General features: G+C 34.5%; 1 protein-coding gene across 7 annotated transcripts in view; it reads right to left on the bottom strand.

The window, feature by feature from the left end:
* The window catches only part of LOC136034003 (trifunctional enzyme subunit alpha, mitochondrial-like), a 110,304-nt gene that overhangs the window by 71,084 nt on the left and 11,892 nt on the right, over nucleotides 1–27,328 (bottom strand). For all 7 annotated transcript variants that reach the window (XM_065715038.1, XM_065715039.1, XM_065715040.1 and 4 more), the window contains 6 exons: nucleotides 26,088–26,206; nucleotides 20,537–20,657; nucleotides 19,155–19,306; nucleotides 14,203–14,453; nucleotides 11,072–11,279; nucleotides 7,486–7,661 (listed from right to left, as the gene is read on the bottom strand). In XM_065715038.1, the coding sequence (XP_065571110.1) occupies nucleotides 7,486–7,661; nucleotides 11,072–11,279; nucleotides 14,203–14,453; nucleotides 19,155–19,306; nucleotides 20,537–20,657; nucleotides 26,088–26,206 (1,027 nt within the window). The remainder of the gene's footprint in view (nucleotides 1–7,485; nucleotides 7,662–11,071; nucleotides 11,280–14,202; nucleotides 14,454–19,154; nucleotides 19,307–20,536; nucleotides 20,658–26,087; nucleotides 26,207–27,328) is intronic.

The raw sequence follows: 27,328 nt of genomic DNA, 5'->3' as shown, positions 1-27,328 counted from the left end.
GGGCCCAAAGGCAGAAGTTGTAATTTATCCCCTTGGGCAAATATGGTTCTTATGGAAGGGACACTCGTATAAACTTCAGAAAGGGCTCATTTGATTGGAACTTAAAAGTTCTGTTTCACTTTTAAGAGTCAAAAGAGATCCAAAGGCAACTAGCCCCCTCACCACGCCCCTTTTTCCCCCAAGCCCATATGATAAAAATTTCGAAACGGCCATTTTTTAAAAAATAGTTAAAAAATCCAATAACAAAAACTCCGGTGTCAACAGAACCCCTAGGGCCCGGCGACAGAAGTTGTAATTTATGCCCAGGGGGCATATATGGTTCGTAAGGAAGAGATGCTTGAATAAACCTCAGAGAGGGCTCGTTTGATTGGAAATATAAAGTTCTAGCTCACTTAAGAGTCCCCAAACCCATCCCATAAATATTTTGAGATAGCCATTTTTTTTAAATAATTCAAACATCAGATAACAAAAACTCCAGGGCCCAGGCCCGGGGGAAGAAGTTGTAATTTATACCCTGGGGGCATATTTGTTTCCCATGGAAAGGATGCTTGAATAAACTTCAGAGAGGGTTCATTCGGGCGGAAATATAAAGTTCTAGTTCGCTTTTTAAGAGTCAAAAGTGATCACAGGGCAGCTATCCTCCAAGCCCCTTTTTCCTCAAATGCATCAGATAAAAATTGAGATAGCCATTTTCTTTAAAATTGTTGAAAGGTCAGATAACAAAGACTCTGGCGTCGACACAACCCCCCAGAGGCCGGGGGCATGGGTTGTTTACTTTAAAACTTAGATTTAGTGATTTGCGTGGTAAATTAGATTTACGGTGCAAGAGCTGTTGCAAGTTTTGCAAGTTGCTTTGTTACTTTGTTGCTTTGTTACTTACTTTGTTTGTTGCATTGTTACTTCGGTACGGTACCTTGTTTAATTTGATGCTTTCTTTACTTTGTTATTTTTTTTACTTTGATACTAGTTTTAATACTTTGATGAATGTTTAACGTTGAAAAAAAATTTGATTTTGTAATAAGGATTTTTTTTAAGAACTTGAATTGTTTTGCAATCAAGAACGAACAAAAATTAATTTAAAGACTCTCCGAAAAAGAAGTTTTTCAAAGAAAAGTAAAGACCTTATTAAACTTGAGATCAGCAGACACAAATACCTGTCAAAATTCAAACTCAAGACGACCAGAAATTACTATTAAAGAAAAAAATGAAACCCAAAACGAACATAAATTAAACAAACAATCAATGCAAGCAAACATAGAATAGATATTAATATAAATAAATAAATAAATCTTGAAACAAATAAAACTTAAATTAAATATGCCAATCAAGCTTGAAACGAACAAAAATCACTACAAACAAGAGTTTCGGTTTTGCCTCCTTCTGTTACTGCAAAAGTCTAAAACCTACTCCGTCACTGGTGCTTTACTGAAAACTAATTATATTAAAATATTCTCTTTTATACTTAATATTGAAAATAAACATTAAAATTACAATAAAATTTTGACTCAACAATTAACATCATTATATATCAAATATTCAATTTTTTTTGTACTTTCCAAGACTGTTCAAGACACATATAGTTTGCATTGTAGTATTTACAAATCTTTGAAATCATCCCTTCTTTACTAAAGGGCTTGTCAGATACAGTGTTTGCTTTTAGTGTTTAAGATTGTAAAAAAGCCTAATTTTAAAAATCAAAAAACTTAAATTAAAAAAAAAAAAAAAAAATTATATTAATAGATCTATTAATTTGCATAATATAATCAACTATATTAATAAAATATATTAATATTCTATCTATCCCTCGTCTTAAACAGTAATAAGGCTTAAGTAATAAGGCGTTGAAATAAAGAGTATAATTTTTTTCCACAGGGTCTTAGGAACGAATATTAGGCAGGTTTAATTTTCCCTCCCTTCCCTTCCCACAAAGCACAAATTTTACAAGAGAGCAGAAAAAAAAACCTGAAAAGTACTTTCATTTTTTCGATTCTAAATTTCTGTTTTTTCAATTTTAAAATTTTGGTCTTTCGATTTTAAAAATTTAGGTTTTTTGATTTTTAAAATTTGGTTTTTCCATTTTTAAATTTAGGTTTTCATTTTTTGTTAATAAAAAGTTGTTTATGTAAAGAAGGTTTTACTAAAGCCTTCAAGATAAACCAAAAATATTTCTGACGTTAAAAACTCAAAACCCAAATTATTTCTGCATTTTAACAACAAAAATATAAAACACTGATAGCTCTGGTTATCTTGATTTAAGAAAGCAGATTGAATCAATCAATTGATGGTAGTCCTATTTAACCGATTGGTTTATCAATATCAACTTGACAAAAAGTGCGAAATTACCTATTTTGAGTTGCTACAGCCAAACTGTTGATATGGTCGCATTGCACAATCTAGTAAAGAACGATGCACAGCCCATAGCAAACAAAGGTTAAAAATACGGTGTAAAAACTGGCTGGTGCAAAAAAAAGCCATTTGTAGCTGATGCAGATAGGGTGACTGTTATTTCAATTAGATAAAAAAAGGATAAAGATCCTCCAGAGCCATTGCTGGCCCATAGGGCGTCAAATCGACGTTTCAGTTGCTCGGTGTTTTTTTACAGGGACAAGTAGCAAGCTTGTCGCCCAACCTTGCTGCGGCAGGGATCGAACCAAGGGCCCCGTATTGCCAAGCAGAGCACGAATCCACTGTGCTACAACAGATTATTTCAATTAGACCTAATAGTATATTATTATGAAACAAATTAGCTTTTCACTTGCTTTGATAAAGACGTTAATCACGGTACGAATGTTTTTTCCTCATATTTGGTGCTTTCTCTTCTTAACTGATGGACATACATATCACGCTGTCCAACCTAAAATTTTACGCCAAAAATCTTCTTTTTTTTTTATTTTAACGCCCATTTCAAGCGTTTTTAGGCTGACTTGCTTTTTGAGAGACTGTCTCAGTCTTTTGGAACATTTCCATGATGATATAAGTTCTTTGTTATACAAAAATAACAGTAAATAATCGGATTAACGACGCTTCTTACTACTAGTGTTCTTGTGTTGGCCTTGCAATGTGTTGCTAAAACCAGGGTTCCCTGGGTTCTCTGGGTTCTAAAACCAGGGTTCTCTGGGTTCCGCATTACAAAACTGAGGTCAAACTCACTGCAGCACCATAAGACAATTTTCTTTGTTAAGTGTACATGTTTTAGAAATTTAAATAATTTGCCCATTATAATCTACATTTTCTGTGAAAAAGCAAGCTTAAATGCTATAAAATGTTGTACAATCTGAAAAGCTACAAGCAAAGACTGTAACTGCCAAGCCCATTAGTTAAAAAGGGATGGTTCCAAAGATGTTTAAATACGATAATGCAAACATTTAACACCAACGTTTTATAGTTAACGTTAAAGCCAAATAATGTTATTCTAAGCGGTAACTATACATCTGTTCTTCGTTGGTAGAATATACGGTTACGCCTGACAGTTTGCAACAGCACTATCAATTAAGACGACAAGCTCAATACAATTTATCCATATTTCGAGACTACTAAAACAAATTTCTTAGACGAGGCAACACTGCCTTACATCTCCAATGGGGCTGGTACCACGCGGTACTAAAGAAAACAAGAGCTAAGAGCTCATATGGCACTTGTGACGAGGTCGGACGAGCCAAGAGCTCATATGGTATGAGCTCTAGCAAAATTCTAAGAATCAATAGATTGCTTTAAAAGGAAAATCAGAGGCTTAATGCCGGTCGGGATTTAAAATAAGAGCTGTGAGTCACGAGGTCCTTCTAAATATCATAAGATTCGATCACCCACTCGTAAGTTAAAAATAACTCAATTTTTCTAATTTCTCCTCTCCCTTCTGCCACCCAGATGGTCGAATAGCGGAAAACGACTTTATCAAATCATTTTGTGCAGCTCCCTGACACGCAAACCAATTTTCATCGTCCTAGCACGTCCAAAAGCACCAAATTCACCAAAGCACTGAGCCCCACCTCCTAACTTCTCCAAAGAGAGCGGATCCAGTCCTGTTACGTCAATCACGTATCTACGACATTTATAAGCGTTTTCCAAGATTTCCGGTTTCCCCCTCCAACTCCCCCCAATGTCAAAAGACCTGATGGGGATTTGAAATAAGAGCTCTGAGACATGAGTTCCTTCTAAATAACAAATTTCATTAAGATCCGGTCACCCATTCTTCAGTTAAAAATACCTCAATTTTTCTGATTTTTCCAAATTAACAACCCCCAGCTCCCTCAAAGAGAACGGATCCGTACCAATTATATCAATCTCATATCTATAACTTGTGCTTATTCTTCCCATCAAGTTTCATCCCGATCTCTCCGCTTTAAGCGTTTTCAAAGATTCCCATTCCCCCCCCTAATGACGTTGGATCACCCCCCCCCCCCTAATGACGTAAGGGCTTTCCAAGATGTCCAGTTTCCATGATTTCTGTTTCCGATTTAAAATGAGAGTTTTAAAGCACAAGATCCTTCCAGATATCAAATTTCATTAAGATCTGATCACCCGTTCGTAAGTTACAAATATCTCATTTTTTTAATTTTTCCGAATTATCCCCCCCCCAACTCCACCAAAGAGAGCAGATCCGTTCCGGTTATGTCAGTGACTATCTTGGACTTGTGCTTATTCTTTCCATCAATTTTCATCCTGATCTCTCCGCTTTAAGCGTTTTCCAAGATTCCCAGTCCCCCCCCTAATGACGTTGGATCCGGTCGGGATTCAAAATTAGAAATCTGAGTTTCGAGGTCCTTGTAAATATGAAATTTCATTAAGATACAATCACTCTTTCGTAAGGTAAAAATACCTCGTTTTTTTATTTTTTAGAATTAACCCTCCCCACAAATCCTCCAAAGAGAGCAGATCCGTTCTGATTATATCAATCTCTGGTCTAGTACTTGTGCTTATTTTCCCCACTAAGTTTCATCCTGATCCCTCCACTCTAAGCGTTTTCCAAGATTTTAGGTTCCGCCCCCCAACTTCCCCTTGACCAGATCCAGTCGGGATTTAAAATAAGAGCTCTGAGACACGATATCCTTCTAAACATCAAATTTCATTAAGATCCGATCACTTCTTCGTAATTTAAAAATACCTCATTTTTTAATTTTTCAGAATTAACCTTCCTCCCCCAACTCCCCCAAAGAGAGTGGATCAGTTCCAGTTATTTCAGTCACGTATCTAGGACTAATGATTATTTTTCCCACCAAGTTTCATCCCGATCCCTCAACTCTAAGCATTTTCCAAGATTTTAGGTTCCCCCTTCAATTCCCCCCAATGTCACCGGATCCAGTCGGGATTTAAAATAAGAGCTCTGAGACAAGATATTCTTCCAAACTTCAGATTTCATTCAGATCCGATCACTCCTTCGTAAGTTAAAAATACCTCATTTTTCTAATTTTCAGAATTAGAAAAATACTCGTTTGCTTTAGTTTCTTGTTCTTTCTGTTCTGTGTAGTGTTTGTTTTGTTTCTTTTATTGATACTCCGCTTTGATTTTTTGTAGCGGGTCAAAAATAAATTATTATTATTATTTATTCTAAGCGTTTTCCAAGATTTTAGGTTCCCCCGCTAACTCCCTCCAATGTCACCAGATCTGGTCGGGATTCAAAATAAGGGCTCTGAGACATGATATCCTTCCAAATATCAAATTTCATTAAGATCCCATCACCCGTTCGTAAGTTAAAAATACTTCATTTTTTCTATTTTTTTCCAAATTGACCAACCCCCCACTCACCCCCAGATGGTCAAATCGCGAAAACGACTATTTCTAATTTAATCTGGTCCGGTCCCTGATACGCCTGCCCAATTTCATCGTCCTAGCTTACCTGGAAGTGCCTAAAGTAGGAAAACCGGGACAGACAGACCGACAGAATTTGCGATCGCTATATGTCGCTTGGTTAATACCAAGTGCCATAAAAACGAAAATAAAAAAACCTAAATAAAAAGACAGGTGTATGAGTTCATTGATTCAATTATTTGATTCTTAAGTTTCCTTTTTAGGGTACAAGAATCAAACAGTTCGAGGTAACGAACTGTAAGTACGTAATGGCCCGGCTCAATAGTAGCCGAAACTCTAATAAACGGTTTTGATACCAATAGATATACCAAAAAAATCGGTTTATCATGCTGATTTCAAATACATAGTTTTCATTATCTTTAGTCGTACCCATCCAGGGCTACGAGCCTCAGAAAATTTCCCTCATTTTCGAGAAAAGGGGGAAACACCCCTAAAAGTCACAGAATCCTAATGAAAATCACACTATCAGATTCAGCATATCAGAGAACCCTACTATAGAGGTTTGAAGCTTCTATCGGCAAAAATGTGGGATTTTGAATTTTTTTTGCCAGAAGAAAGATCACGGATGTGTGTTTATTTGTTGTTGTTTTCAACTGGCGATCGTATCGATCCATTGGTCCTAAAATACCGAGGAAAGGGCTAATTTGAACGGAAATTAAAAGTTCCAGTGCCCTTTTTAAGTGACCACAAAGATTGGAGGGCAAATAGGCCTCCTACCAGGCTATTTTTTCTCAAAATTGTCCGATCAAAATTTTGAGATAGCCATTTTGTTCAACATAGTTAAAAGGCTGAATAACTGCCTTTGGAGATATCATGACCCCCCACAGCCCCTAGGGAAAGGTCTTTCAGTTACAAAATTTGCCCATTTTCTACATATAGTATTTGTTATTGGGAAGCATGTATAAATTTTTCGGGTGTGGGGGGGGGGATTTTCTGTTGGTGGGATTTTCCACGGGAATAATTTTCCATGGGGATAGAAGGTTCCAGGGGGTGAATATTTCAGGAAAAATATACAGTGTGGGAATTTGTCAGAATTTCTAAACGAAATTCTTCTTATGTCCTGCGTTCTCTTTTCCAACTCTATTTTACGCGCGGAAAAACATAAATTTTCACCAGGATTAAATAATCTAGAGAATAAATCCGTATGGAAAGGGATTTTTTCGTGGAGGTGTAGCTAGATTTCCCGGCATTACAAAAAAATGATCAGAACTTAAATAAAAAAAAACGTTTTTTCAGCTAAATATAAGGAGCAATATTCAAACTTAAAACGAACAGAAATTATTACGTATACGACGGGGGTTGCTCTTCCTCAACACTTCACTTTTTACGCTAAAGTTTGAATTCTGTCCCAATTCTTTAAAAACAACCCTCTGAAACACTATGTTCGTTTAATTAGAACAATAAGAAGCTTTTTTTAAGTACTAAAAACTTCAGCGTAAAGAGTGAGGTGTTGAGAGCAACCCCCCCCCCCATATACGTGATAATTTCTGTTTGTTTTAAGTTTTAATGTTGTTCCTTGCTTTCAGTCGAAATTTTTTTTTTTTATTTAATATATTGAAGAAACTACAGTTTCAGATGTATTCCAATAAGCTAGGCTGAAACTAAGTGGCTGGTACCATGTGGTGCTAAAAAAAAGGAAAAGAAAAAAGTATAAACAAAAAGGAAAGCTCAATAACTAACTTGGTCTCCTTTGCTGGCTTTCCAAATCGATTCTTCTTACACTCAGTTTGTCCATGGAAAAGACCAATCAAACCTCGGGATTCATTCGTCACTGCCAGCTCTCCAAAGCCCTTTGATTCTGCATCATAGCCAGCCTTCGATCCTTTATCTAACCCAGCACGAATTACATCTAAAATCTAGAAGAAAATAATGAAAATCAACATTTACTAGCATAGATCGTAATGCAAACTTTTCCTTCCCTAATACGTGTTGATTTTTCAGGCAGTCTTTTACCCTTTAGGCTACACGTTTATATCATTCTTTTTTTACCACTGTCCTGTATATTCATATGAATTCTTTAGTTGATGAGTTTTTATGATTTAGCTTCTGTTCATTTTTATAAATCCAAATTTCTTTGAAAAAATTCATTGAACAAAACAGTGCATAAATAAGCCATGAAAAGTAGCCTGTTCATTATCATAAATGATAATAAACAGGATGATAATGACTGATAATGATCTAATCTTTTGCTTTGTTCTTTTGTTGATTATCTTCTCTTCTGTGCCTTCTGTTCTTATATGTTCTTCATATCTTTTGTTCTTCGTAATCTGTTAATTATCATAAATGGCTTGATTGTTGACTCTACACTTTTGCTTCATTCTTCCCCCTCTATGAAAAAATTAAGCAATTCTTCCTGGGGAGGAAGAATTGACTACATAAGTTTACCACGCATTATTCCATGCAATTTAATGGTCCTGTGTCAATTCTAAATTCTTGGTCAACCTGACTCAGACCAGAGGTAGGTGTGCCTTGTCTACCTCTCATTCCAGGCAATCTAACGGTTCTATGTCAATTTTAAATTCTTGGTCAACCTGCCTGAGATTCTAGGCAGGCTAGGCAGGCAGGCTGTTTGTTAGCTTTCTAAAGGCTAACAAACAAGTATTGGTCCAAAAAGAGAGTCATACTTACTCCCGCCATTTACCCGTGCCATTTAATCAAGCACTTGGAAAACTATAGGTTCTATGAATATCTTAGTTCTATCACTATCTACCTTAGTTCTGCCCCAGGAATGACGCATGAACGGAAGATAGATAGACTTACCTATTAAAAAATGAACTGACATCATTTTTATACAATCCTAATACAACTTTTATACAACTGCTTATGTCAACAACAAATGCAGCAGTGGCCAAGATATGCATATGGCTAAAAATCAATTACCTTGACCTGAATATAGGTAAGCCAAGTTTTGTTATTTTTTCTTGATCTCCGATTTTTTATCCTTAGATCACTGAATTGATATCAGAGCGGGGAATTATCAAACGTACACGGTTCCCCAAGTACCTGGGAATTAACTTTGATGAAACCCTATCATTTAAGGACCATGTGAAGTCGATTTTTATAATACTGTCGCGTAAACTAGGTATGATGCATAAATTCTAACATATTTTCCCCCAAATGTTTTACGGTTGTTATATTTTCCCTTATTTACCCTAACGAAAAATATAATAGTTCAAAATAGGGATGAAACCTTTAAATTGACAGTGAAACAAATATAGAATTTTTTAACTGGATATTTCGGACACATATACAGTGTCCATCATCAGCAGTAAAACTATTCGGAGCTATCTACTTATTTACCTTTATATTTTGTATTGTTCCTCGATATGGCTTGGTACTTCCCCCTTGTTTATTCGTCCAATCCGTGTGAACCAGAATAGCACTATCCGAGTTTTTTTGTGGCGTGGGGAACCGGGAATCCATGAGGTTGGTCTACAGCGAAATAAATATAATGCCTGCAGCCGGGTTGCGTAATTTTTATATATAGGTATCATAATGATACTTAATTCCAGATTGTTTTGCAGGTATATTTTGTGAGAGGTCAGATGTTCACCAACACAATACTCGGATACGAGGAAATATTGAGGTTCCTACACTTGCTTCTAGTAGGTCTTCTTTTTCTCTTGTTTATAGAGCTTTCAAGCTTTGGAACAAACTTAGGAAGGTTATTAAGGATAGTGGTAATTTTAACCAGTTGAAATCTGATCTACGTGTGGAGTTACTCGGTAGGTTTGCTTTCGAAACAGATTAACTATATTTTCAGTGGGTTATTTTTCTGTATTTTTTAATGTGATGTTTTGGGGTTTTATATTGTAGTGTTTCGTTGTTCATTTTTATGTTGTTTCGGTAAACGGTCTCATGCTCCATACTCTTTCTTTTCTTTTTTTTTTTGTTTTTAGTACATCCTCGCAAGTTCCGCTTCTGTTGTGCTATTATATAAAAATGATTATTTTCAATAAAATTGTTCTACTATTACTGCTACTAATAAGGGCTTATGCCAGATTTGCCTCTCACGCAATCGGACCATCTCTCTTGGCTTTTTCCACAATTAGCCTTAAAGTTGAATTAAAGTCAAGTAGTTGTGGGCAGTGACCGAGTAGAATATGAACAATCTCAAACTCATCCCCCTAGATACGCCACCCCTTCGGTGGCAAAAAAGTAGATCTTTATCATCACCTTCCAAGAAGTTTGTCTTTCCAAGACGCTAAAAACACGAATAGAGATATTATAATAGAAAATGATACTATTTAACTAATAGAACAGAAAATGGATTAGATAAAAACAGAACTTGCGTAAGGTTCAAATCACAGTTTAATGGGAAAAAATGTCGCATAGCAATTTTTTAATTACTACCACCGATATATTGTTAAATATTTCATGCAAACTACAATTTCTTTGTAGAAACTCAGTTTTTTTATATAAAAATATACATATTCACAAGATGATTAAAATTGTTACATTGCATGGGCAGAAAACAGCCTTGATGTCACTCACCTGACGACGATGACATTTTACGTTTTTAGGTTATAGCCTCTAAGCGACTTAAAGAAAAGGAGGCCAAATCATAAAAAAAGGGTAATCCTTGGAAGGGAGGAGTCATCCGATAAACTAAACTGTTTGTATCAATCCATTCTATGGTGCACTAAGAAACCAAAAATAGGTTTGAACATACCTTACGGGGCGCTAATAAGTTTGAACATACATTAAGGGGTGCTAATTAGTTTGAACATACCTTAAGGGATGCTCATTAGTTTGAACATACCTTAACAGGTGCTAATAAGTTTCAACATACCTTAAAGGGTGCTTATTAGTTTAAACATATCCTAAGGGTTGCATATTAGTTTCAACAAACCTTAAGGTGTTAATTAGTCTGAACAAACCTGGAGGGGTAATAATTCATTCGATCATACCTTAAGGTGCTAATTAATTTAACCATACCTTAAGAGGTACTAATTAGTCTGAACGTACCTTAAGGGGTGCTAATTAGTTTGAAAATACCTTAACAGGTGCTGATAAGATTGAACATACCTTAAAGGGTGAATATTAGTTTTAACATACCCTACAGGTTGCTTATTAGTTTCAACATACCTTAAGGGGTGTTAATTAGTCTGAACAAACTTGGAGGGGTGCTAATCAATTTGATCATACCTTAAGGTGCTAATTAGTTTCACCATACCTTAAGAGGTGCTAATTAGTCTGAACGTACCTTAAGGGGTACTAATTAGTCTGAACATACCTTAAGGAGTGCTAATTAGTTTGTACATACCTTAAGGGGTGCTGGGTAGAGTCCATTAGTCTGCTTCATGACAGCAGCCTTTGCTTTATTGAATATCATATTTTTTACGAAATCATACTTCAACGCTGTTTTAAAGACTTTATCAGAAAGCGATTTCGGTCCTCTATGCACCTTCAAGCTACCTGACGCTAAATCAGACGCAGTTTTTATTGCGACCTTTTCCAAATATTCCAATGTCCTGAAACGGAAGAACAGACAATTACTGCAATTCTAAAGCCTTGTTTTAATTTTAAAGTACACGTGGTTCAATGTTAAAATTGGTAAACTCCTTAAACTCACTTTCAGACCACAGACCCCAAAGAGTTACAGCCCAATCTGACCCCTTTTTCCGATACAATTGCCACAAAATTACATTTCAGGTGCCTGACCAGTAAACGATTGAAAAACTCAATGTCTTAAAATAAATTGTAGCCTATTAGATAATCTAATTAAATACATAATAATAAATATAACATAAATTAATGGTATAATAAATTAACATAAATTTTATTTATTAAATACATGAAATTTATAGATATAATATGAGAATAATAATTAAATTTAATTGCATGATATAATAATTATAAATATATAAACTGTGATAAAAAAAAGACTAAGATCGATAACCAAAATAGTCAGTGATTACATTCAATCCTATTATGATGGAAAATCGAAACTTTCATAGGCTCTAAGCAATCTAATCTTTAATTAAATTTTAATTTTTAATAAAAATTTTAGAGGCTCTAATTTTTAAGAGTATCTTTTTGAAATATTTCAGTCAGTCTGTGAATTAAAAATTAGCTCGTGAATATACTGAAAAAATGTTGATTTTTGGCTTCCCATTTAAAATATCTACAAAAAATTGCTTGCACTATCCGGCTAATCCCAAATTTTGTCAATAAAAAAAAAAGTGAAAAAAAATATTGCCGTTTTATCTACCACCAAATTTGTTTGGATCAAAACCTGCCGGTTATAAAATACAAACACAGTTCTGTGCAACTTAGTCAGAAATCCACTAACCCTAAAAAAAAAAAAAAAAAAAAAAAAAAAAAAAAAAAAAAAAAAAAAAAAAAAAAAAAAAAAAAAAAAAAATTGCTTGCACTATCCGGCTAATCCCAAATTTTGTCAATAAACAAAAGTAAATAAAAAAATATTGCCGCTTTATCTACCACCAAATTTGTTTGGATCAAAACCTGCCGGTTATAAAATACAAACACAGTTCTGTGCAACTTAGTCAGAAATCCGCTAACCCTAAAAAAAAAAAAAAGAAAAAAAGAAAAAAAAGATCCTACTTGCTCCAAATATTAGGAGTATTTGAAAGCGTAATAGCCTCGTTACTAACGTTGCAACAAATTTATAGTATTGCTAGAATATTCTAACTCGCACATTTTTAGAAATAAGAAATTAGTCATACTCAACGATTTAACTAACGTTAATGTTTTACGTTTTTACTAACGTTGCAACGAATTTATAGTATTGCTAGAATATAACTCACACATTTTTTAAAATAAGAAATTAGTCTTACTCAAGGATTTAACAAACGTTAACGTTTAAAATTTTTAATAGCGTTACAGCAAATTTATAGCATTGCTAGAATATAACTCACACATTTTTTAAAATAAGAAATTAGTCATACTCAACGATTTAACAAACGTTAACGTTTAAAATTTTTAATAGCGTTACAGCAAATTTATAGCATTGCTAGAATATAACTCACACATTTTTTAAAATAAGAAATTAGTCTTACTCAAGGATTTAACAAACGTTAACGTTTAAAATTTTTAATAGCGTTACAGCAAATTTATAGCATTGCTAGAATATAACTCACACATTTTTTAAAATAAGAAATTAGTCTTACTCAAGGATTTAACAAACGTTAACGTTTAAAATTTTTAATAGCGTTACAGCAAATTTATAGCATTGCTAGAATATAACTCACACATTTTTTAAAATAAGAAATTAGTCATACTCAACGATTAAACTAACGTTAACGTTTTTACTGACGTTGCAACAAATTTATAGTATTGCTAGAACATAACTCATACATTTTTAAAAATAAGAAATTAGTCATACTCAATGATTTAACGGAAATACTATTATATCAATTTAATTAAGATATGAACTTTATTTAAAGCTTTAACAACTCTAAAAAATAAAAACAGTGACCGCAAATTTTTAATTTTTTTTCTTTGGTTGCTTTAATATTATGAAATTTTTAGGACAGTACTCCAATTCCGTCAAGTGTTGCCACCTGAAAATAAATAAGCTAAACTAACTAGTTAAATTTGACAACGATTTTTGTCCGTAAAAATTCAAACATTTACAGTATGTTGATGTACCAAAAAATAAAAATAAAAATAAATAAGCAATAAGGAGACATAGCTCAGTGGAACAGCATTCGAATGCAGATTGACAGATCATCAGTTCGAACCAGGTCGTCCTAACTTTATTTTTTACTGATTTTTCAACCAAATATTTTTTTTTTGAATTCCTGCTGCAACCCGAAACTGCGTAGCTGCATAATGCGGATCTTTTACATATAAAACTGAATTTCAATTTGTACGTATTTTAAAAATATATAACTGCATAAATTTTAATTTTCATTTTCATTTTTATTTAAATTTCATTTCAGATTTAATTTTCACTGCCCTTGGTAATTTAAAAATAAACACACTTTAAGTAATACTCGCGACGCTATCAATTATTTAATATTATTTGACTAATCATGACTACCATAGCTTCTTTGCATAAACTACGGGGGTATTCAAGAAGAGAACTTGCAGCAACGGAACTTTTTGATGACAAATCCGACCTGTTTTCTTGAAAGGTTACCAATACAAGCGCGGTTGTGATGAGTCATCTCGCCTCATCTCTGGTACAGATGATTTGAAAATATGCTGATAGGGATTGCTAAGTAGAGTGCATATTAAGGTTTAATACGCACTGAGCGTTGTTAAGTAGTTTTAAGCATACACGTATAAATAAACAATATAGTTACCACACCAAAAATTCCTAGTTTAACTGGGCAGAGGAAAGATTATAGTGAAAATTAACACTAACATAGTACGAATTCAACAAAAAAAATTACAAGCTTCCATGCTGAGTTGTAATACTTCACTTACGTTTGATCAGAAGGCTTCAATCCGGGACCCAATGCATCGACCGCCATATCCACAATTCCCACTTTTTTGGCTTTATCTGTCTTCAAAGTTTTACCCGTTAATGCCATATCCAAAGCAGTTGGCAAAGATATTAGCTGAGGGAGTCTCTGAGTACCGCCTCCTCCTGGTAATAAGCCCAGCATGACTTCAGGGAGACCAACACCAGTCTTTTTGTCTTTTGCAGCAATACGATAACGGCACGCTAAAGCAACCTAAAACGAAGTTATTTATAACAGAGCTTCACAAATTATTTCTTCAGCAGAAGATCACTCAGCAAGATTACAGTTACAAGATTTGTATAGTTGTCTACCCAAAATTCATCATTTTTGAAAAAAAAAACGAAGATATAAAGGAAAATTTACTATAAACTCAACCCACGCAACCCAAACAAATGTACACCCAAGAATATCAACCTAAAAAACTCGGCCGAGCAAAATTGACCCACTCAAAAATCAACACCTGTATAATTTAGTTGCCATCCTTTACGAAGCTTCAGTTACTAAAACAGTATGGAGCTACTAGCCGATAATGATGCTAACAGCGATTTTCAAGACAACAACGATATATGTTATGATTTTGAAGAACAAGGAATCAAAATCAATAACGATAACCCTCGATATCACCGTCATTACCATTGTTTTTCCACTACTGTCAGCATACCATCATCGACATTATCATAATCGTTACCATCATTTCCACTGTCATTAGCGTCATTACCACCGCATCACTATTTATTACCGTTTCATTTATCATTAGTACCACCGGAGAATCATTATTATCATTAACACTGTCATCGTTATCTTCCGCGTCTCTTCTCTTCTGTTTTCTTCGCCGTCATACTTCGCTCTCTTTTTACATCATCATTTTTTTCTACTCCCAAAATGCATCTGCTGGGATTTGTCCATCAACATCCCCTCCAGTTCTCCGGTGCTATCCCCATCAATCCTTCGTGATGAGTCATCATCATGACGCATTGCTTTCATGAATTCGCTTTCATCCTTCGTGATGAGTCGTCGCCATGACGCGCTGCTTTCACGTTCCGTAATGAGCCGTCGCCATGACGCGTTACTTTCATCCTTCGTGATGAGTCGTCGCCACGACGCGTTACTTTCATCCTTCGTGATGAGTCGTCGCCATGACGCGCTGCTTTCGTATTTCGTAATGAGCCGTCGCCATGACGCGTTACTTTCATCCTTCGTGATGAGTCGTCGCCATGACGCGCTGCTTTCGTATTTCGTAATGAGCCGTCGCCATGACGCGTTACTTTCATCCTTCATGATGAGATGTCGCCATGACACGATGCTTTAATGAGCTTTACCAACTTGCCTTTCGCGTGGATTGGGTTGAAATAAGAGAAAAAATAAAGAAAGATGTTATTAAAATCCTAGGAGACTCCAGGCTTATGTCTAGATATACAAAAACAAAATTTTTAGCTGAAGTTTCAATACCTACAAATAACCCTCTTCAAGTCTCGAATAAGCTACAACAATTAGCTCAAATCGAGGCAACTAGGGGAAGTTGTTACGAAAACACAGTTTTGCTTCAGGAAGACTGCCATTTTAATTGTACAATCGTCTGTATGGGCGTATTACCTCTATAAAATTGTGCCATAAGCACAAGGATACACGGGGATACGTTCGATTGACCGAATAATTACATTGGTTACAATTAATTCTACGCTTCTCAAATAAGTTGTAATCAAATATTAATCGATACGATAAAATAATCCTAATCAGATCGCAATTGTCAGTCTCTTTCCACTAATGAGTAATACTGTGGAAGAAGTTGATCATATACTGCATATGATATAGGGAAAGCATTCGTGGGAAGCAGTCAGATAGCTTTCAAACCCTCCACAGAGACGGTTTAATCATAGCCGCAATTAAATATGCAGTAACTAACAGCTATTATTCTCCAAAAAGCACGTCAACAAACTTCACGGCTTCTGCTGCCGTGAACACTTCACTGCTGCCGTGCAACTTCAAGGGCGAACCAACTTCAAACGGCTGCTGCTGCAACAACTAGTGCCATTGCTTAAGTGCATTGAGGAACTGACAATTCAGAGTTTACTGCGATAAAGGCGTTACATCACATATACTTATCCCAATCAATCATGGATCTGATTAGATTGTTTGAACCAGATTCAGAAGGCTATTTAAACAAAAAGGTTTGTTCAAAATTTAGTCAATTCGCTTTAGGTGGCTATGAGGAGAAGAACTTCAAGTTAAACTAACGATAAGAACTTCCTCCTTACAACAATACTAGATCTTTGTTTCTGACTTGGATAGCTGAAAGAGTGGTGAACCATTCCCTTTTACAAGCTGTAGAACTTCCTCCTCGCAACAATACTTGATCTTCTTTTCTGACTTGGACAGCTGAATGAGTGGTAAGTTTCCTCTTCGCAACAATACTTGATCTTCGTTTCTGACTTGGACAGCTGAAGGAGTGGTAAACCATTCCCTTTTACAAACTGTTTTTGAATCTTCGACGGTAAAAACCAGAGATAGGAATGATATGGCTTCTGAAAATGATTGCGTGGCATGGCCATCAAAATATTTTGGCTTTTTGTGTCTCAAGAGATCCAAAATTCATACTATCCAATGATGATCCATAAATCTAAATTACCAGCTATGTGATAAGGATGCCCATTGGTCTAATCAGCGCTGAAGCGTTCAGTGCTGCACAGAAGATTTGGTTCAACAGAGGATACGATTAACAACAACAGCAGAAATTTTTAAATGTTGTGTTTTTTAATTTGGAAATATATGGAAATAAATAAATTGGAAATAAATCAGAACATATATTTCCAATTTTTTAAATTAGAAATATATGGAGGCCAATAATTGATTTGAATTAGCTTGAAAATGACAAGTTTAATTTGAGAATTAACGAATTCACGTAACCTGTCAACTAAGCATCCCTGCATAAGCATACTTGTGGCAACTGACAAATGAAATCACAAGAATGCACTCATTCCAGATAATTGGATTTAAATAAATTTTTTTTACTGGACCCCCACCGCTGATAAATTTTGTACATGTCAACCTACAATTCTCTTGTAAAATGTCCAAACTTTTGAGAGAATTGGGCCAACCAGTGCAGATTTGGTTTTTAAAAAAAATAAATAAAGAAAATGATATATATAACGATAGTAAAATGTATTCTGTCCTTAACCAGAAGTTTTCACAAGAAATAGGAAATTGGAAAGGGAGTAAGTAAAAAAGATTTTCAGCTTGAAAAAGATAAGTTCAATCGCTTAGGAAAACAATTTATAAAGTTCACCCTCCCCATGTTTCAAGTTTTTTTCTTTTTTTTTCTTTTTTATAGAAAGGTTCATAGCGCCACCATTAATCTACTGATATACTCTGTACCTTAACAATTAAATAATTACCAGATGACAGAGAAAAATAAAGAATAAATAGAGAACCATAAAACCCCATAAACTAGAGAAAAAACATCCAAAGGACACCTTTGCTCCACAGAAAATGGTCATTGAACTTGAATTTAAACTCAGCAAATGTAGTGGTATAGGTTAAAAGCTCTGGGAGGGCCTGTAAGCAAGGCATAAAAAGAATCTTTATCTCTGAGTCCTTAGAAACTCATTTTTTATTCTGAGACAACAGTTCACACAAAGTGAACGTTGCAAAAACACAGAGTGAATGGCCTGCCAGGACATCCTTTTTGAAGTAGAAACCCTGCAAAGGGGACCTATCTATATTGGGAATACATATTTTATTGTCCTTCCAAAATAAAGGCATCTCTTATTTATGTCTTGAGTTAATTTCAGTTGTTCAAATAATGCCGAGTTATGCTTGAGTTAGAAAAACTGATTTCTAATCAAATGAGCCTATTCTGGAGTTTTTACGACCATTCTTTCCATAAATACCTTATACCCTCGGGACATGACTTACAAGCCATGTGCTGAGGGCTGTGGGGGGTGGGGTGTCATCCTTAAATACATAATTTCCAGACCTTTCAAATATACTGAACACTAATAATAAGGGAACTCGCCCTTTCAATATCCAATCGAATGAGCCTTTTTTGAAGTTTCTACGAACACAAATGGCTATCTCAAAGTTCCTATCAGATACGTTTCGTGAAAATAGAAGTTATGGGGGGAGGGGGTATCCACCCTCCGATCGCGCTGAATCTTAAAAAGAACCTCTGATTAATAGTCAAATGACCACCTCCGAAGTTTATACGATCATCCTTTCTATATATACCTTATAGACTTGCAGGGCATAACTTATAACCCTTAAACTGAGGGCTGTAGGGGGGGGGGGGTCATTCTCAAAGATATGATTTCCGGACCTTTCAAAATGGATCTTGCAAAAACGCAGAGCTGCTTTTATCAAATTTATTCATTTTATCTGTTTAAACGCAAACATTCCTTTCCCCTTACAGATACGTCTTTCAAAGCGTCCTGGTATAGAAGTCTAGCTAGATATAGATCTGACCACTACGTTAGTCAAAATATTCATTTCTCTATTCTAGTAAGTAAATTTATTGATTTAAGTAAGTATATTTTAACGTTAATTATTAACAAAAAACTTCCACATTCCCTACAAATTCAACAGTATGATATGAAGGAGGGATAACCAAAGAAAAACAGAAGAAAAAATAACACTTATCACAGAAGAAGCTTATAAACAAAACACAACATCAACATCATGTACCCAACTACCACTCAATCTCTTCCTTAACACACCTCAATCAAAATAAAACACTAAATTAAATGTTTTAACACCAACTTAACTTGTCAACTATGTATCCTATTTAAGCACTTTTCTTTCCCTGTTAAAAATGAGGAACGCCAAAAAAAAAAAAAAAAAAAAAAAAAACTTTATAACTTAATGATTTCAATTGTAGTACCGCTGATGTTATCTCATACCATAAGGCGCTCTGTCTCTTACCTCGAGGCCACCACCTAAGCAGGATCCCATAATAGCAGCAACAAACGGCTTTGGCGATTTTTCTACTTCAAAAAGGATGTCCTGGCAGGCTTTTGATAGGGAAGAAGCTTCCTCAGCAGTCTGGCACTTTTCAAGCATTGTAATATCAGCACCTAAAATTAAAAACTAATTTGTTAAATTGATAACTAATTAACTTTAATTTAATATAACATTAATTTCATTCAATATAACATCATTAATTGAGTTAAAGTTATTATTAATTTAATATAACATTAATATAATTTAATTATATCTAATTTAATCTAGTTTTACCATTATTATTAATTTAATGTAACATTAATTTAACATAGTACGCAGAGAACAGACAGAGCTGTATCCGTATTATAAATGTAGCCAGAGCTGCCATTTTTTACGCAGAAGTATAGACTTTAGTCCAAAATTGGCTTTATCTTGTGGTAGTTAACATGCTTTAAAAGAGGTCACAGGCATGGCCGTATCCAGGGGGAGTTGATCCCCCCTGAAATTTCGTCTGACTTGTAAAAATATAAAAAAATGCATATAAACATATTTTTTTCAAAGAAAAATATATACAGTCCGAACTCGGACGTTCGTTAGACTCCCACGAAATATCTGAAATTCGAAGAAAGACTCTTAGTATTTTAGGAGGACAGTGTCTTTTTGGAACTATAACGAAGATTCGAAGTTCAACAGTCCTGGTTGAACTTAGTTGAAGTAATGATTCTGGGACAGTTTTTAATTTTTAATTTTAGTTTGAAAAATCACGTTTTATTGCACGTTTTATTTTATTTATGTACGCAGCTTGTTAGAATATAATACCTCTTAGATATAGAGCCGAAAGGACAAATTCTTGAGGTTGAAACTTCCGCTGCCTTAGGTAAATTTCCTATTGTTTTACTCGTTTCTGTTTTTGTTATGGAAAGGCAGCGTGGTCGTCTTCGTTATTTGAATCTTTGATCAGTCTGAAATTCCAAACCTCTTGGTTGTTAGACTGTACGGACTGGGGGAATACTGGTTACAGCTGGTTCTTGTCAGTATCTCCAAGATTTCAAGAGGAGGGGCTGGTAGGATAAGGGAGGGAGAGGCATCATCTGCCTTTGGTGGCCTTGCATCAACAGAGGTGCATTTTTTCGCTCCTTACTTTTTGGACCGAGCAATACTGTCTGGGAACAGAGCTTTTCCCTTCTACGGAAGGTGAGGTGCACCCTCTTGCGTTTCTATGTTGGCAACAAGCTTTAAAAAGCAATTTTACAATTTTAACTTGAAGTATATTTAATTTAATAGAAGTCAGACTTAAGAATTGATCTTTAATGAAAGAACTGAGACTAAAAAACTAAGATAAAGAAGGCAGTTATCAACCTTACCCGCAATGAAACACCCAGGCTTGCCAGAAATCAAGACAGCTGCCTTTACGCTGGAGTCATTTTGAATTTGATCCATGGCCTGTTTCATTTCAGCCATTGTTGCTTGATTAAGTGTGTTGACCTGAACAAAGAGAATAAATAAATATACACATATTGGAAAAATAAGTATATATTATTTATTTATAAATAATATATAAGTAGATAATATCCATTTAATAAATAAGTGTAACAAATACATTTTATTAAATTAAATATATTATAAGCGTAAATATACATACGTTCATTGAAGAAATAAAAATGAAAGTAAAAGGATCTTTAATTCCAACTATTTCGGTAACCCTTACATCCTAAGGTTTTTTTTTGGTAACTCCCCACGTTACATTTTATACCCTCTGCCAAAAAAGCAACCATTCTTAGAATTTTCGTCGTCTGCGTCTTGAATGTGAAAAAACAGTTTTCGAAGTCGTTTGTCCAAAATTTAAGACTTCTAGCTAGACTACCTTCATTACTTCACTACCTTCACAAACTCGATTCTATTCAACCTGAATCAATAAACATCACAGGCTTCACTACCTTTGTTTTCCCAAATTATGAATATTTTATCTACACATAAAAATTGTCTTTTTTAGTTAGAACCTCACATTGGAATACATCTAAAAACACACTGTGTACAGTGTTTAATCATCACAAAATGCTCAAAACTTTTAATATGTGAATTTCTTACATTATTCCCTATTTATGTTTTTATGCGAGTGTTTTACCCAGTTATTTTATTTACTTATACGTTTTTGTAGTTTCCTTTACCTTTTGTTCCACTGGTGTGGGTTTCTGGCACGTGAAGCCCAGCTATCCAGGCTTGTCTTGTTCAAAATTGTTCCAATTCCTGACATGTTAATTTATGGAATTTGTAATTATCCGTAGCTCCCAGCCAATCACAAATGCGAGAACGATCATGGGATGCTATCTAAAAGGTAACTGAAGCGAGTTTTTCTCCAGTATGCAAACCGAGTCAGTAGGTTTACCATCATCACAAGAAAGTTTTTTTTTTAGGCCTAAATTTTAAATGCTGAGTTAGAGATTACATACACGTCGGTAGATTTCATTATTATGTCGATGGCGTCAATTCAAGACGAAGGGTGGGTAAAACAAATTTTTCGCAATCTAGGGGGGAGGCAAATTTGTCATTTCTCTCAATGTTTTCAATTAAAAAAGCAAAAAGAAATGTTTCGATGAAAATACACAAAAAAGTATTTTTCCTAAATCTAGGGGAGGGTCAAATGACCCCTTCCTCAATTGACGCGACTGTATTAGGTGACAAAACTTTATATGTAGTTTGCAGAGACGTATGCAGGTCCCATAAAATCCCAAATTTCTGGGCCCGTGTTATATAATCTATCAAATAAAAAGTGTCTTTTTTTATCACTGCCCCCCCCCCCAAACTGCATACTTTCCTGACAGTTTGACAAACACGACCTGTTTTGTCTCTTGCCTCGGGAATCAAATTCAAAATTTCAGGATTTTTTTTGGAGGGGGGAGGGGATGGGTAATAGTTCAAAGAAGTTCAAATTTTTATTCAAAACTATCAAATAAAAAGTGCTTTTCTATTTAATAAAAGTAGAAAAAAGGTATTTACTTTTTCTTTAATATCATATACATTTTTTTAAGCATGGATAATAGCTTAGCAGAAGTCACAGTTTATTTCCACCATTTGTGACTAGTAGAAAATTTCAAGACAATTAACTGTGATAAGATAAGAATTGACTAGACTTAGGAAGCAAATCCAGAACACCAGCGGTGATTTTGGCCGGTACTTTTAGGTGCTAAATTCAAATTAATAGGCACAAGACTTTAATGTCAAAGATAATTTAAATGCTAAATTTAAAAAACTGCATAAAAAGCAGAAAAAGGTACTGATTTACTCTAGCTTTTTTCCCACTGGTATGGGTTTCTGGCATGTGAAGCCAAGATATCCAGATTTTCCGCCTATTTCATATTATCTACTTTAATAATATTTATACTTCAATAATATAATATACTAGTATATATTATACAATATACTTTTTATATAATAATATACTTTATAATATTTTTCATATTAGAAATGTTTCGATGAAAATACGCAAAAAGTATTTTTCTAAATCTAGGGGAGGGTCAAATGACCCTTCCTCAATTGACGCAACTGTATTAGGTGACAAAACTTTAGTTTTGTCAGGACTGTATTTAGCAACTGTACTAGGAGACATATGCGGGTACCATAAAATCCCAAATTTATGGGCACGTTTTATTTAATTTTTCACATAAAAAGTGCTTTTTCACTGCCCCCCCCCCAAAAAAAAAACTGCATACTTTCCTGATAGTTTGACAAACACGACCTGTTTTGTCTCGTGCCTCGGGAATCAAATTGGTACTTTCAGGAGTTTTTTTGGGGGAGGGGGAGGGTTATGGGTAACAGTTCAAAGAAGTTCAAAGTTTTATTCAAAACTATCAAATTAAAAGTACTTTTCTATTTAATGAAAGTAGAATAAAGGGCATTTACTTTTCCTTTAATATCATATACATTTTTTTAAGCAAGGATAATAGTTTACTTTATAATGTTTACTTGTATATTTTAGTGATTTATTCTCACTTTTCTCGATTTTTTTTAAAGGATCCCCCTCCCCCCCCCAAAAAAAATCTATACATTCCTGGTAGTTTGATAAATGCACTCTGTTTTGTCTCGTGCCTCGGGAATCAAATTGGTACTTTCAGGATTTTTTTGGGGGGGAGATGAGTTTTTTTGGGGGGAGGGGGAGGGTTATGGGTAACAGTTCAAAGAAGTTCAAAGTTTTATTCAAAACTATCAAATTAAAAGTGCTTTTCTATTTAATGAAAGTAGAATAAAGGGCATTTACTTTTCCTTTAATATCATATACATTTTAAAAGCACGGATAATAGTTTACTTTATAATATTTACTTGTATATTTTAGTGATTTATTCTCACTTTTCTCGATTTTTTTAAACGATCCCCCTCCCCCCAAAAAATCTATACATTCCTGGTAGTTTGATAAATGCACTCTGTTTTGTCTCTCGGCTGAAGAGTTGAAATTTGAACTCTCAGGGTATTTTATGTGGGGATGGGTACAAGGACTTGAATCTTACGTGAATCCCCTTTTTGAAAAGGGGGCATACTGTTCTGTCTGTTCTTCACAAAAGAGTATGCCTCTTCTGTTTTTTTTCTGTATTAAGCCTGTCTTCCAACATGCCTGTCCGCTAGTTTCATTGATAGATGGAAAGGAAGCGTCGTCCAAGAAACTATTCAAAGAAACTATTACTCTGTTACGTTTAGAGGTGAATGGATCTATTGCAAGTGTAACCTCAAGAAAAGTAAACAAATTTGTAGGTTTTTTCCCAACAGCAATCCACAGAAAAATATTAATTTGTCAGGCATTTTAAGCCCATGCTTTATTAGTAATTAAATGATCGGACCTTATCTTAATGACTAACATCAACATAAACTCTCTATGCCAAGAGTAAAAAAAAAGGAGAAAAGACGGTGAAAAGCTTAAGTTTAAGCAAATATCACTAAACATGATCGAAGTTCAACTGTTTTTTGTTATCCATAAATTACCTTTAGAGAAAGATTATCGCCCAATTTCCACTGTTTATTCTAAAAGATGTAAAAAACAGACTAAAATCCAGCTCCTACAACACAGATAATTCACGCCTGCGCAGCAGTACTGAAACAATTTCATGGGGGGGGGGGGGGGTTACTAGGGGTTTTATTTTGCCCTCAATTTAAATATTAATATTTCTCCTTTTCAATAAGGAAACCGTAAAATGGGGTTAGTCTGTACCATTTTTCATACACTTTAGTCTGTAAATCAGTATACGGTATTGATAATAGGGTGAAGTCTTTGGAGTTATGCGACATTTATCTCTAGAATAGGTTTCCACAATAAAATTTTTGTTAATACATTTTTTTATTTTAAAAATAAATAAATGTTTGGACCCATCTTACCCCAGGGTGTGGGGTAACTTTGGGTCTCCTGTCTTTTAAGTATAATTCAATAGTTCTAGCACTGGTTAACTAACTTTAGTCCAAAATTTGTATTTTCAAAGTTATTTTACTGCAAAATATGAAAATAAAAACACATGAGACTTCAATTGGTTATGTCATAGATTGTTTAAGGCCGTGATTAAGTGAACTTGAGAACATCGAGGTTCAAAATCAAAGTTAGGGTAGCCTTCTGTCTCTCAATTCTCTAGAGACCGTTGATTGTCGAAAACTCTTCAAATAGCACTTATTCATTGGCGGAAATAGCACTTTAATTATACCAGCTTGTCAATCTGGTCTCTAGAAGGTGTTATCGGCGATCTGAAACGATTCTTCTGGCAAAAAACTTGTAAAAATTTCAGGTAGCTTAAAATATTCTACGGGACTATTCGAAAACAGGAAAATAAATTGAAAAATGGTTGCAACCATCTTACAGGTTATTGTCTTCTGCTCATGATAGTACCGATAAGTGTACATAGAATACACTTGAAAACAAGAGCAAGACATTTTCTAAGATATCTAAGCAATTCGAGGAAATAGAACAAAATCCTAGCAAACATTTTGTAGCATCTTCAAGAAGCTACGACCTGATATTAATAGCAGTATCTTCCGCCAATGAATACTTGAGTACTTTTTAAATATAAATTTTCGATTTTAACGTAGGATTTTCGAGTTCCATCAGTTCACTTAATCACGGCCTTAATAGGTACCAGTTTAGGACTTCCGGGGGTTAGGTGGAACAATTTCAGGTTTTGAAATGCCAATATCACCTTCGCTGCTCCATTACCTTCATCAAGATCATCATGCAAAGGCTTTCAACAACCTCAGAAAATTACCTTTGGTTAAGGCTGGGCTTCTGGAGCCTTTACATGATTAAAAGATACTAAGCAGTATCTTTTACCATGCTATTTTCATTGCACATTCATTGCAATTCAACTTCTACCCATTCACCTTTTACTTTAAATGAACTCTACAGTTCAACCAGAAGTATGAAAAAAAAACATAAAAAAGCGTTTTTCACAGTATAGGAGGGAGCAGATGGTTATTTTGCTAGTCACAGAAAAAATGGGGTCACATCAACAGCTAATTGAAATGTTTGTCTACTCATACTATTGTTGTATGCTTGTTGCTGTTGTTTGTTATTATTTTTTTACTCACTTTTCCTCAGTGTTTGTATAGCAACTACAAATACATTACTATAATTATTAATTTTATTAACTATTATTATTATTAACTATTATTAATTTTGCAAGCATTGAAAAGAAGCATCAACTTCAATTCTGTCAAGGTAACAATATACATCAATTTTAGCATGCACTGTTGCTATGGAAACCATACATGAAGGGGGGTGGGGGGAGTGCGGCTTCATTCATCCTTTGTAGCTTTATGATAAAGATACTATAACATCAAACACAAATTTGATATTTAGGCAAGGCACACGCTATGGTTACTAGTTTGACTAATAGAACACGTCAATCTAAAAAAACACACATCAATCTAAAAGGTAATCTAAAATACCTTCGAGTCTGGAGAGTCAAATCTGATGACAGCAACCCCATCTTTGACTTCTAGTTTTGTGTGGATTCCTGACAATGCTTGGGAGGAAGCAAAATTCCGGGAGAAATTGATTCCTGTAACTATTTGAAGTTGGGGTAAAGACAAAGCTGTAACTTACACAGATAAAAAGGAAAAAAAAATTATGAATTTTATGTGATTTGCAGGTGTAAAATAAAACCCTAAAAAACGAACAAACAAAAAACAAACAGCCAGAATCTAAAAAAGCCAAAACTCCTTGTTTTGTCAAGGTATTGGGCACAAAATCACTTTCTTGTTAAGGAGGAGATCCTCACTTAGCCTTTACACTTTCAGAATTATGAGTTTACATCACATATTTTCATATATTTATTTATTTCTTATACATTTATTTTAGAATTTTCATGTATTTATTAGTAAAAGAAAGTTGATACCCTGCTCCTTCCCATCCTCACCTCAAGAGAGCTACAGGGGGAATTTCCTGGAGGAGGAAAAACAAGTGCTATGAGGAGTTTTTCTTTTAGCATGATTTAAGGGAGTTTTTCCCATGTTTATCTTTTGGTAGATTTACTTTAATTTAAAGAGAAAGAGGATTAAAAACCAAAAACAAGAAGGCATTTATGTCCTCTTTTCCTCTAGGCAGGTCATCCTTAACCACCCTCCCCTTGGTAACACCAATGCCCCTCCCCCACCTATGGCTAAACACCACACTAGGATAAAATATATAATATACACATAACAATTTTCCGCTGGCAATGAATTAAAAAATTTAAGATTTCTTTACAGTTGAACAATGCATGAAGAATAGTGGTAAAATCTGAAAAATTCAACAGTTTTTTCTTTTTAAGGGATAAAATCAAAACTTCTTCCTTGATGAAACTAAAACTGCACTGTTTATCAAAGTTAGGATAATTTTTTTCTTTGATAGATTTGTTGCCTCTTCAAGTTAATATCAAGAAAATAGGAGATAATTTTTTTTAATCAAAAATCTTTATTTAAATCCATAAAGAATCAAAATCTGAAGCAAAAACATTCCATTTTCTTTTCATAGCTTACAAGCATTTACAATTATCAGCCTTTGAAAGTCTCCATATTAGTACAGTTCTATGAACTTGAATTTTTTTATCAAGTCTTTATATATCCCACCCACCTCCCCCACCCTTTTTTTATAAAAAAAAAATGGCTTTCTATGAGAAAGCCATTTAGCAGAAAAAATTAATATGCAG

The sequence above is a fragment of the Artemia franciscana genome, chromosome 12, assembly GCF_032884065.1.
Source record: "Artemia franciscana chromosome 12, ASM3288406v1, whole genome shotgun sequence".
NCBI classification, from domain to species: Eukaryota; Metazoa; Arthropoda; class Branchiopoda; order Anostraca; family Artemiidae; genus Artemia; species Artemia franciscana.
This window is presented reverse-complemented; position numbering and strand designations above follow the sequence as displayed.